We start from the raw sequence: 12,616 nt of genomic DNA on the forward strand, positions 1-12,616 counted from the left end.
CAATGGGAAAAACCATGTCAATGTTTACAGCCCTTAAAAGTATAGTATAATGTTAATATGCTATATAATTGTTTAAATTGGTAATTCAGGATCAGATATCAAAAGATGTTTCTATTCTAAGTTTATTTTTTTAAATGCGGTGAAATAAATAATAAGCAATGAGCAGATCCCTACAGAAAAGTGACGATTGTTCAAATTGAGGTTACCTATTACTCTCCCTCCCTTTCACCAACGAGAGTGAAAATTTGTAGCTCACTCTGTTAAGATATAACGCTCTTTCATATTCTGCACAGTGAATTTACTAAGGCGTTGTTAATTTTTATTAAGGAAAAATATTGCACTGTATACAATAATTGTTTGCACACTGTTAGAAAGGTAAAACAAGCGGCAAAAGTGCAATTATCCTGGTTTGTTACAGCAATTGTGCTGGTTTTGTACAGAATGTTTCTGGTTTTCGGTTTTTACAGAACGTTTTGTTGTTTTACAGAACATTTCTGTGTTTTTTCCAAAGCATTTTTGCTGTTTTAAAACAGAGAAAAGTTTTTTACACGGACATCCAAACAAAAAAAACCAACAAAAAAGCAGTTTTGCCGTTTATTTGATGTTCACTGAATGTATTTATATTGTGACTTTCACCACGTAAAATTCAGCTGCTAGCATTGCAAAATAGAAAAAAAAAGAAAGAAACAAAGAAAGAAACCCTCGGCCTCCACCAAGAAAAGCAAATTGTGTCGTACTTATTTGGTCAAGCGAAGTGAATGGGACGATTTTTCATGAGTGGCCCCCATCCCTTTCAAAACCTGGATTCGTCCCTGCCTGTTGACCATGTCAATTCGTATAATAGAGAGCAGGTTATATCATTTCCTAGCCCCTCTGTGTACAAAATGAATGTAATGAGTTGGCTGTGAGCTGAAAAAAACTGTAACACTAAAAATTCAACAGTCATTTTAACAGCATACAACCCCCCCGTTGTTTTTGGTACATTATAAGAAAAACACTGCAAAAAATTTGGTTCTTTGTATTAAATAGGAAGAACTAATTATTAGCATAGTAATTGGTTATCAGTTACAATGGCAATGATATAAGGCTGTGTTAATTTTTCTAACACTATTATTGAAGAATATTGTATTTATGTTCTTAGATATAGTTTTGTTAAGATATATATAACTGTATAGAAATGTTATCTGTAAACAAGCGGCAAAACTGCAATGTTACAGCAATTGTCCTGTTTTTTACAAAATGTATCTGGTTCTTTTTGTTTTCCGTTTTTACGTTCTGTTGTTTTACAGAACATGTCTGTGTTTTTACAGCATTTCTGCTGTTTTAAAACGGAAACATTTTTTAAACGGACATCCGAAAGAAACACAGTAAAGAAGCAGTTTTGTCGTTTATTTACTGAATGCTCCTGTTCCCTTTTGATGTTCACCAAATTTCAGCCAGTAGCATAGTAAAACGGGTAGTTCCCAAAAGATTCACAGGGGCGGATCCAAGGGGGAGGTCCCTCCTCTTCCTTCAACAGTGTACTTCGGTTATATATATAAATGCGCACGTGACCACCTCCGCGCTGCCATAACAGCTTCTAGACAGTAAGTCTCGAAGTGATTTTCTACATAGCGAGTGGTCTTTCTATACATTTGAATGCAAAGGCGGAACAACATGAGACTGCTGTGCAGCAAACTTGTCTATTTTGTTCAACTTTGTGATTATATTGTGAACGTTTCCGTCGTTGAATTTTTTTTTCCGTCGTCAAATACTTTCAAAATGTTGTTTTTGATAACATTTTACAAATTCGGAATTGCAAAATGTGTAATAATTTTGCAATTCAATTAATACTTAAATTTGATGATATTTATCTACAGAGTACCTATCCCTTTTTGTATAGTAGTCAATGCATGGGGAATTGGTCACGCTTGCTGGTCATGGTATGTCGTGCCCATGGGTCACGTGCGCATTTATAAAAGTGCATTTATAGATATAACCGAAGTACACTGTTCAAAATAAATAAAAGAAAAAACCTGGGCTCCACCGAGAAAAACCAATTGAGTCATATTCATTGTATTGGCCTTAAATTTGGGCAAGCGAAGCAAGTTGGACAAATTTTCATGAGTGGTCCCACCCTTTTCAATCCGTCCCTGCCTGTAGAACATGTAAATTTGCATAACAGAGAGCATGCTATTATATCCTTTCCTATCGCCTATGTGTACAAAAAATGCAAATTGGCTGTTAAAAGAAAAAATGTGACACTAAAAACTCACCTGACATTTTTAATACCATACAAAAATCCCCCACGTTGTATTTGGTACAGCATAAGAAACAACACTGCAGAAATATTGCATAAATGTTAGGATTTTACCCAATGTTGCATGATGCAACATTTAACTTTGTTGAGTAAACGTTAACAACAAAGGTTTGCTAAAATTGGTCCATGTTTAGCCTAATAATACATAATACTTTGCCAAACGTTGTTCCAATTTTGCTCAACCAAGTTAACTGTTGCACAGTTACTCATAATGTTTATCTATTTATTTTGATGTGTACCAATGCATCATTATCGGTAGAAATAAAAAAAATATTGTTTCTCAGGTTAGATGGTGTGACCAAGTAAAGTGTTTTTCTTCACTGATTATTGTCTTATGGGTGGTACAAATGGAGTTTCTTAAAATTGTTACACCTGGGCTGTTCGATTTCTTAATATTTTTTAAAACCCATACAGCACTGTTCCTGTGATTCAGTAAATGTATGTTTTGACCCACCTACGGCTTATCGTTCCGGAGTTATGAGCAAGGTTCCATAGCGGTTAAAACAGAATAAAATCCACACCTTTTGATAAATGCAGGGGGACATCAGAATCTCCTCCACCATTTAGCAAAATTATTTTCTTTTCAGCGACTTTTTGACAATTCAGGCTGAACCCCCCCACACACACACACATTGCAAGACGGATTGATGTGACGTAAATGATACCAGTTATTCATGAGGATATACCCGAGATACCAGCTTTGGTATAAACAGGGATGTGAGGGTAGCAAAATAACGAGATGGTTTCGATGTTTGTTTATAGATGGAGGGTACGTTTGATGTGAATTACTATGGTATGAAACCTGCCTCCTTACTTTTGATGTAGCCTATTATAACAAGTGATTTGTATTATTTTACGATGCTGCAAATACAATAGGTGTCTGTAAAATGTGTTAATTGTGATGAGCGATACATGTAAGCCTACGAATGGGCGATTCCAGAAAATAACTGCACCTTCCCTATAGGGAGAGTAATGAAATAGTTTCAATAAAAGAGATGTCTGCATTACCAAGTTTGCCTCCTGAAAAGGACTAGAATTCCAGTAGCCAATGTTACTAGAAAACGCTTGGAAATTCAACAAAACGTATAAAAATCGCGTAATTATTCGAGATCAGCCTTTCAAATTAACAATTTTTTCATATTTAGCCAATTTGAAAGCAATCATTACTGGTAAAAAAAAACGTCTAGAAATCCGAGATGTGCATCTATTTTTTGGAATAGCCCAATGCACGCTACTTATTACTTCTGCCGATAAATTGAATGTTACACGGTGTTACTGAGTGTATAACTAAATAAATAGAATTGAAGTGTAGTCATTGTGTGTAGCTACTGTGTATAGTTACTGGGTTATTCAGTTTGTGCTAAGTTTCTAACGCATCGCATGGACATCTATCCACAGTATTGCGTAAGCCGTCCTGTGGTGTTTTACTATATGTGACCTGCTACCACAAAATAAGCGTAAAGTTGCAAGTTGGTAGTTTTCTAAATGCCCTGGTTACTGCGTTGGTGTTCTTTGCTTCACACGCACCAGAAGTATGTCTGCATGTCCTTTGTGAATGGACATACTGCTTGCCTGTACATGTGCGTGGCAAACAAAGAACATCAACTCAGTCAGCCGCCATTAAATCGATAATTGGCCCGACAGCGTATTAACGCTTTGCCAGGCAAGCTACTGTCAATAAGTGATCAAAACAAATGTATGTGAAAGCGCTCACTTAAGCGAGAGGTACCTTTTGTTCTCATACAACCCAGTGGTGTGATTGTGTAGCCGAAAGCACTAAAGGCACACTTTAGCCGTCGATGTACAGTTGTTTACCGCCTACCTTATTTCACGCCCATGAGTCAAGTACGTATTTATTAAGCGCATTTATAAATATAACCGAAGTACACTGTTGAGCATGAATGTATAGGCCTGCACAATCTCAAGGAAAGGAAATCAGTTTACTCATTTGAGCATCTTTGACAAACAGGCAGTATCTTTGTCATGTTTGTGACCAACGCACTGCAGGGTTTATTGTTCTATTGTTTCCTATTAGAGCGCTGACATATTGGGAAATGTTACCCGTGACCAAATCCTCATGCATTGACCACTATACAGAAAAGGATAGGAACTCTGCAGATAAAAATATCATCAAATTTAAGTATTAATTGAATAGCAAAATTATTACACATGAGGGGATTCCGAATTTGTAATATGGTATCAAAAACAACTGCATTTTGAAAGTATTTGCCGACGGAAAAAAGCATTAAACGATGGAAACGTTTACAATATAATCACAAATTTGAACAAAATAGACAATTTTGCTGCACAGTAGTCTCATGTTGTTGCGCCTTTGCATTCAAATGTATAGGAAGACCACCCGAAGGTCACTTCGAGACTTACTGCCTACAAGCGTATTTATAAAAGCGCATTTATAAATATAAGTACACTGTTCAATGGAGCATTCACTAATACGCTATATTAATACCAGTTCATGAGTTAGTACATACCGTAGCTCTATTTGCATTATGTGCAAAGGAAAAAGGCCTAAAAATAAATAAATGTATAAACAAACATGTATAATTATTGTGATTGAGTTTCTTACTGCGCAAATGGAGAAGTTTTTTTTAAAAACCATTTTGGAAAGGGTTAGCGGTAGCGTAGTCAGCAAAGGACAGCAAATGAAAGAGAAGTGCCCATTTGACTAAACATAAACGAGAAAATCGGGAAGGCAAAGATAGAAGAAAAGGGACAGGGAGCCCGTTTTCCACCAAAATTCACCCCGATCATGGGCCAAATTAGTGTAAAATACATAAGTTTTGCGAGCTAGGCGCCAACATTACAACAATAAAGCCCTTTTCATAACGATCACAGGCAAAAGTGTAAAATTATATACCAAAAAGCCTAGTTTTCTGGAAGATTTTACGTGTACAGTCTCTCTAAAAATTGTATCCAACCGATAATAAGTTCATATGAATTTTGTTTACACGAGAGACTCATACGTTCATTATAATGATTTTCAAGTCGAGTTACGTGCTATAGATATTTTGACAGTTACCGGGTTATAGTTATTTTGACAATCCTATAGGAACTCGGTATAGCAAATTGGATTTTTAAAGCAATATCGGCCTACTTAACATGTTTAAGTAATGAGGAGTATATTTTGCTTAATATTACAATCATGAAATATTGATATGATTATCTTCATTTAGAAGTACATGAAGCATGCAAATTATTTCCTTAATTAAAATAACAGTATATCAATGAAGTATCAATTGATAATGATTGCAAGAAGATGACTATGCCAGGAAGCAACGTTGCCTTAATCACTGTATTAATTAAAATATAGGCCTAACCAATGTAAAATTTATATGCAATAACGTGCATGATACGATGAAATTATTTATATTAGTGCCGTATCATCTCCGTTAGAAGCAGTAACTGATGAAACATTCTTCGGATTCAGCATTCATTGGCGGTCAAAGTGAATCGAAGAGTATTAACTCAACATAACATGGCTTTATACATCATTCGAATGTGTTATTTAATTTTGTTCTGTGAAACCTGTATATTGAACGAAAGCTGCGTGCTAGGAGGTAAGTTCATGACTGAGATAATAATTCAAATCCCTTAAATAATTTGTCGTAATTATCTACCATCGTTAATCTTTTTTTAAAAAAAAAGGGTAATCAGGCAAAAACAGTGCTTTCAACATGACAAACGTTGCCAACTGTCAACATTTGTCAAGGAATTGGCTTAGACAAAAGTCACTTTCTGGAAAGCTGGACTAATTAAAGTCATCTGATGTAACCTTTGGAAATTAATGTTGTCAAGAATAATTGTTTAAAACGTAAAGGGAAAGGTAACAGTATGGGCACAAATAACAATGCCAATTCACCTAAAGGCACATTAATGAGTGAATTAGCGGGTGAGTTGTGTGCCAGTAGGCAGACGCAACAACACATTCACTTGCAATCTTTATTCACATTACATTAATTTACTTTACATTAAATTACAAGCAATGCATACTTTTTTCACATTTTAAAACTTTCTGTGATTGATCGATTTCAGGAGTTTATTCTTTAGCTCTTTTGGTTCGCGAGGATAATAAATTTGTATTGCTTCTCTGTCGTAATACCTCTCTGTTATATACATACTCGTATGTTATTATGGTGTCTAGCTTGCAGCAATGTATTAGGACTTGAGACGGGAGCCATCATTGACAGCCGTTTAACCGCGTCAAGTGAACTAAATATTTCTGCCGCAAGTGCCGATGCCGCCCAAGCTCGACTAAATAACCAGGGAGCATGGGTAGCCGCTACGGATGATCTAAATCAGTGGTTGAAAATAAGTCTTTATCGTCAGATCAACATTACTGGTGTTCAGATTCAAGGAAATCCAAATGCTGACCAGTGGGTAACTAAATTTAAAGTTGAAGGGAGCCTGGGAAATGACATTTGGGATATTTCTATCTTGAATGACATCGGAGCCGAAGAGGTTAGTAATTTATACTACAAATAAAAAGATAATTTGATGAATTAATATATGCCATATAGAAAAAATAAATGAAGAAATATTATGAAAATCAGTATTAATCAAAAGTAGCTCAAATGTATCAGTTTAGATGGATTTGATAGCTGTTATTGCCAAAGAAAATTCAATGGTGTTTTGGTGACAGGTCCCATGTCATTGGTAAATTGGGTAAATTGCACTAAATGGACAAAAGTTCTGCTAAATTGCAGGTTAAGGTCCTAATGTGATTCAATATAAATTCACATTATTCCTGCAACTTGCCAACATGCACTACTCTTCCTCAATCCCCGCTAACATTGTAAGATCTCATTCCCTTATATATTTGAGCAAAGACAAAACAATCAAGATTTTTCCATTTCATTTTGCTATTAGATTTTCGATGGCAACACCGATAGAAGCACAGTTGTGAGCCATAATTTTGCGGAACCGTTCGTAGCTCAATACATACGAATACGTCCAATAGAATGGCACGGTAACATTAGCACGAGGCTGGAGCTTCTAGGATGCCCAGGTATGTTTTCTCTAAGGTCCGTATGCACAAAAATGTTCAAATTTTTTCAAAACAAACAGCGCCAAAGTATTACTCTGGTCATAACGATCCAGAAAAAGTATAAATTGTTCAAATATTTTCAAAACAAACAGCACCAAAGTATTACTCTGGTCATAACGATTCAGAAAAGTATAGTTTGAGCTATCTTTGACATACCGTTCTTGATTTATAAGCAGAAAAGTTAAAATTGTGGGTGGGGTGGTTAGCTTGTTTCGCTATACAGGGGTCAAAAACTAAAAGTGCTCCGATGTCAATGAAACTGGTCTCAAATTGTTTGTCAAGTAAAATGAACTCAAATGAAGCCCAAAACACGGTGTTTCAGGGAAATACACAGGGTAATAATTGCTTTATTTTTCCTTCTATTAGAATATTTTTAGACGTCACCCTATGGAAAAATTTAGGGGAGACGACCTTGATTGTTCATAGAATGCTCGTTCCATTTCAAAGTTATACCAGTATGAGATGAGATGAGATGGATATTAACTGAGAATGTGTCATTGTCTAGGTCCAGAGCTACCATGCACAGACGCCATGGGACTTGAGAGCAGAACAATAACGGATACTCAAATAATGGTTTCTACTACACATAGCAATTGGGATTTGATAAACAGTCGTTTAATGTCTAGTTACCGCGCGTGGATTCCTTATTATCAAAATACAAACCAATACATAGGAGTGAACTTCTATCGGCAGGTTCGAGTTACTGGCGTAGTAGTGCAGGGGGGAGAATCCGAGTGGGACTATTGGCTGAAAACATACAAAGTAGATTTCAGCTTGGACAATGTTAACTTTGATTTTGTCACAGATGAAACGGGTGAAGTAGAGGTAGGTCTGGATGTTCGTAAGATAAGCATACAATAATTCAATTTATTTTGCCTTTTGTGCTTTGTTGTACTTGCTGTTCTGTTGTTGTTGCTGCAACTACAGCTGCTACCTTTGCTCCGCTGTGGTCGTTTAGTTATTTATTCTTGTGTTTATGAATATTATCAATTATCCAGGTAGATCAAATAGTTGACTAAATTATAATTCTATTCAACTGGACTTACTATTTATGATGGCTACAGTATCCCGTCATATCCATGACGCATCATCAGGCCGGCCGACTGATCTTGAATTGGCTCTGTATTCTTGACCTGTGACGTCACGATGGTAGAAGTGACGTCACACGAGAGTCTCGGACTGCGAGAACTACTACATAGGGGAGACAAAACAACCTCTCCACAAGCGCATGTATCAACATCGTCGCCCCAGTTCAACAGGGCTCAACGACTCTGCGGTATACACGCACCTCAAAGCAGCCAAATACAACTTTGAGGACAAGGACGTATTGTGCTTGATAAAGAACATAGGTGGTATGAAAGAGGGGTGAAAGAAGCTATATATGTTCGCAGGGAGGAGCCAACCTTGAATCGAGGAGGGGGACTACGCCACAACTTGTCCAAGAGTTATGAACCGACCATCAGGAAGATCCCTCGACGACTCTCGTGTGACGTCACTTCTACCATCGTGACGTCACAGGTCAAGAATACAGAGCCAATTCAAGATCAGTCGGCCTGATGATACTGTAGCCATCATAAATAGTAAGTCCAGTTGAATAGAATTATAATTTAGTCAACTATTTATTGTTGTGTTCAAGTTTGTCAGTATACAAATAATACTGTAAAAGGTATCAAATTTGCCTCAATCCAGCCAGGTGCGGTGACTATCCAGCCTGGGGAGTGTTATAGGAAATATAGTAAGCACACAATTATTCTCTTGTTATGCTTGTTGAAATATCTGAAAAATACAATTACTTAATTTTGAGAAGATAATTAAATATACAGCCAAAAAATTGTGCAAGTGAAAAGCGCCTTCTGTGGCAATTAGAAAATACCACTGTGACATGATGCTAACATCAGCGTCAATGGCGCAGTCTTAGATCTCAAATACCGTTTGTTTTGTTCAATTTGCTTGTTTCAATCTCGAGATGTGTTTATTTAACACTGAACGAAAGGGTAAAATCACAATTGTGGCACTTTTACCAGGGAGCTGTACATGTAAATCAATGATCATAGCTGATGTCTAATACACTCCCCCTTCGGGGCTCGTGCATTAGACGCATAGACGCATCAATATCAGCGAGCGTGCATTATTTTGTCTAATTTCTCTCCCAACAATTAATACGCGTTCATTAACCTATAAGTGTGCAATATTTGTTTGTCTTTTGACATGTCTTGAGTGACAGTAGAGAGAACAGCATTTACCATGATAAAATTATTGACATGCACATATTTTTAATTTAACAGCAGAATGTGATATATTTAAATCTGTTTTAACTTAAAGTGAGAAAAGAGAATCATTAATCATGATAAAACAGTAAAAACGGTAAAAAAATTTGCATTGTTGTGTAATTGATGCGTTCTTTTGATTTCACGAAGGAACGTAACTCTTGATAAACTTGATGCTATCACTGATTTACTTTTAAAGTCATCTTCCCTAGTAAAAGTGGCACAATTGTGATTTTACCCTTTCGTCGTTAACTAATCATATCTCGAGATTAAAACAAGCAAATTGAACAGAACAAACGGCATTTAAGAGCTGAGATTACGCCCTTGACGTTAACATCATGTCACAACGGTATTTTCTAATTGCCAAAGAGGGTGCTTTTCACTTGCACAATTTGTTTTGAGACAGGCTATATATGTGGGTAATTCCATGGTAACTCGTGCTACACTTTTGGGCATCCTTTTACAAACTTGATGCTCCAGCTTTTAAACTCATTTGCGTGGAACCTTTATTTTTTGTATTTTAATAACCAACATTCAGGGCTAGATTCTTGTAGTATTGCTACATGAAGATATCAACTGAACAGTAACTCGTGCTACGAGCAGAGGACATGCTAAAAATCACTCACTTTTATTTTGATGGTGTCCCAAAACAAAAAACACTATAAAGCCTAATTGATTATGATAAGTAACTACTATGATAAGGTTTTGTCTTGATATATACCTTAAAAAGATTTGCCCTTCATAGTTTTACATTTGCTTGCAAAAAACACGGTATCTGGTGCTACGGTAACTCGTGCTACAGTTTGTCCGGCCAAAAAGATGGAAATGAATTTAATTAATTAATACATTATCAAGATGAAAAAATATGAAAAACATCACAGAATATGTAAATTTAGATATTACTTGAGCAAATTAAAACAAAAAACCTTAATGAAGAAGTGCAAAGGAGATCCAAAATGTAGGTCTTTTTTCACTCAAAAAAGTAACAAATTTGGCAAAAAACAGGTTTTTCAAAAAAAAAATCATAGTAAGCAAGCACCAACGGAACTGCAACACAACTTAATTTAAGGAGCATGTTAACCTGTTTCATTTGATACTAAATTTGCCATTATAGCACTTGTAATTTTCAAGTTCTAAGCATTTTTCATGTTTTGGGCCATGTCCACCTTTGCATGGAATTGCCCGTGTACAACGTGAGGTACTGCTGCATTGATATTAATTAACATGATGGTGAATATTGAGGCATAGTATGTGGACTATTAATTTAGAATTTTGCATTCTTTGCCAAACTTACTCCTAAAATGAAGAGCTGTGAGGTTGCCAAATAAATATTGATTGCCTGAGGTATCAATATGAAGTTACTTATTCATTGACTAAACACTGACTACACACAGATGACATGCTTACTATTATGATCGGGAAGTCTTATGTCAATAGTAGTGTGTTGCTTTTATACGAACATATTTTAGCACGCAGGGTACTTTCAGTGCTATATATGGAAACTATCGTCATGGAAACTATCGTCTGCAAGGTTTTATTGCGATTAATTAATTAATTAATTAATTAATTAATTAATTAATTAATTCATTCATTCATTCATTCATTCATTCATTCATTCATTCATTCATTTATTATTTTCACTCATCAAATAGCAAAAAGCTAGAATACATACAAAATCATAATACAAGTGCGAGTGAAGGAATCACAGGAAAGGCCAAGAAGAGGCCTGAAAGTATGTGATCCCTTGATTGGTTAATTCATCGTTTGACATGGCAGCAGATTGTCATTTCAATGAAGTAACAGTAAGCTGTCATATCTTGATACGAATTAACCTAAATACATGAAAAATAACAGTTAACAATAGTAAACAAGAAAATGCACAACTCAAATAATTAAGTAAATATAAAATATAAATATCCAATGTGGTCATATAAACCAGATACAATAAGAGTTAATAGTAACTTTGCATAAGATGTTTTTTAAATACATGGCAAAATTGATTAATCGATGACATCCTTATTCATCGCATTACAAAAACGTAAACTGTTTTAGCAGTACAAATTCGCCAAAGCACGAATTTATGTTTGTTGTTGAGTTACGATACGGTAGTATACTTACCGTTATTTTTGTTTTACCTTTGTTTTCTTTCACTCTGGACATTGCATTCGTGAATATATTCTTATTGAAGATATTTGAAGGAAGTTGGGACAGAAAAACACCTGTAACGCATCACTTCAATGCTGCTATTCTGGGCCAATATGTGCGTATACGTCCGATCACATGGCTTTCTTACATCGCAGTTAGATTTGAGTTTCTTGGATGCAGATGTAAGTCAGTAGATAAAAATGGTAGGAAATTCGAATAATAATTGTTAACATAAATGTGATGGTCAGAAGAAAATATAACTTCAGTGCAACTTATAAAAATGCTAAAGCCCTTGAGTTCATCATTGTCTTAATCCATGTAACAAATTGAAATTAGTTTGATTGGTTTAATTTGTTAATAGTTGACAACAAAAACCAACCAACCAAACAAACAAAGAAGCCAAAAAAAGCACACCCACATTCAAACAAACAAACAAAAGCTTGCCTAAGAAAATGGGAGGTACACTTTGGGAAACGGCGAGTTTACCCATTTCTGGTCCCTGGTCTATAGGCTATTTTTCACTTTCACAATACTGATATCACCTATCTGTGACCATGGGTACATCTGGGCATGAGACCTTCTAACAAACCAAGGCGCACTTCAATATCATTTTATTTTGACGATACTTTATATATCGTAAGTAGGCTTTACATGGCATTTTATTAGTTTTATATAATACATTTTGAAAATGTGCCCAGCGTTCTGTGGAAATTAGTGGAAATTAGTGTAAATGATTATGTCTAAGGTATGGGAGCACAAATAGGCTGCGCTTTAGCGGGGCGGCTCCACTTTGGCCCGGCTACCCTTTTTCTCTGAGCTATTTACTATTTTGCACAATAAGCT

At 35.7% G+C, this 12,616-nt stretch overlaps 1 protein-coding gene across 1 annotated transcript; it reads left to right on the plus strand.

Moving 5' to 3' along the window:
- The first annotated feature begins 6,148 nt into the window (after nt 1-6,148).
- LOC140147216 (retinoschisin-like) lies at nt 6,149-8,222 on the plus strand. The gene is made up of 4 exons (XM_072168995.1): nt 6,149-6,206; nt 6,459-6,775; nt 7,184-7,322; nt 8,167-8,222. Exons 1-4 carry the CDS (start codon nt 6,149-6,151, stop codon nt 8,220-8,222), a joined length of 570 nt encoding a protein of 189 aa, XP_072025096.1.
- The last annotated feature ends 4,394 nt before the right edge of the window (nt 8,223-12,616 follow it).

Source organism: Amphiura filiformis, chromosome 3, assembly GCF_039555335.1.
Source record: "Amphiura filiformis chromosome 3, Afil_fr2py, whole genome shotgun sequence".
NCBI lineage: Eukaryota > Metazoa > Echinodermata > Ophiuroidea > Amphilepidida > Amphiuridae > Amphiura > Amphiura filiformis.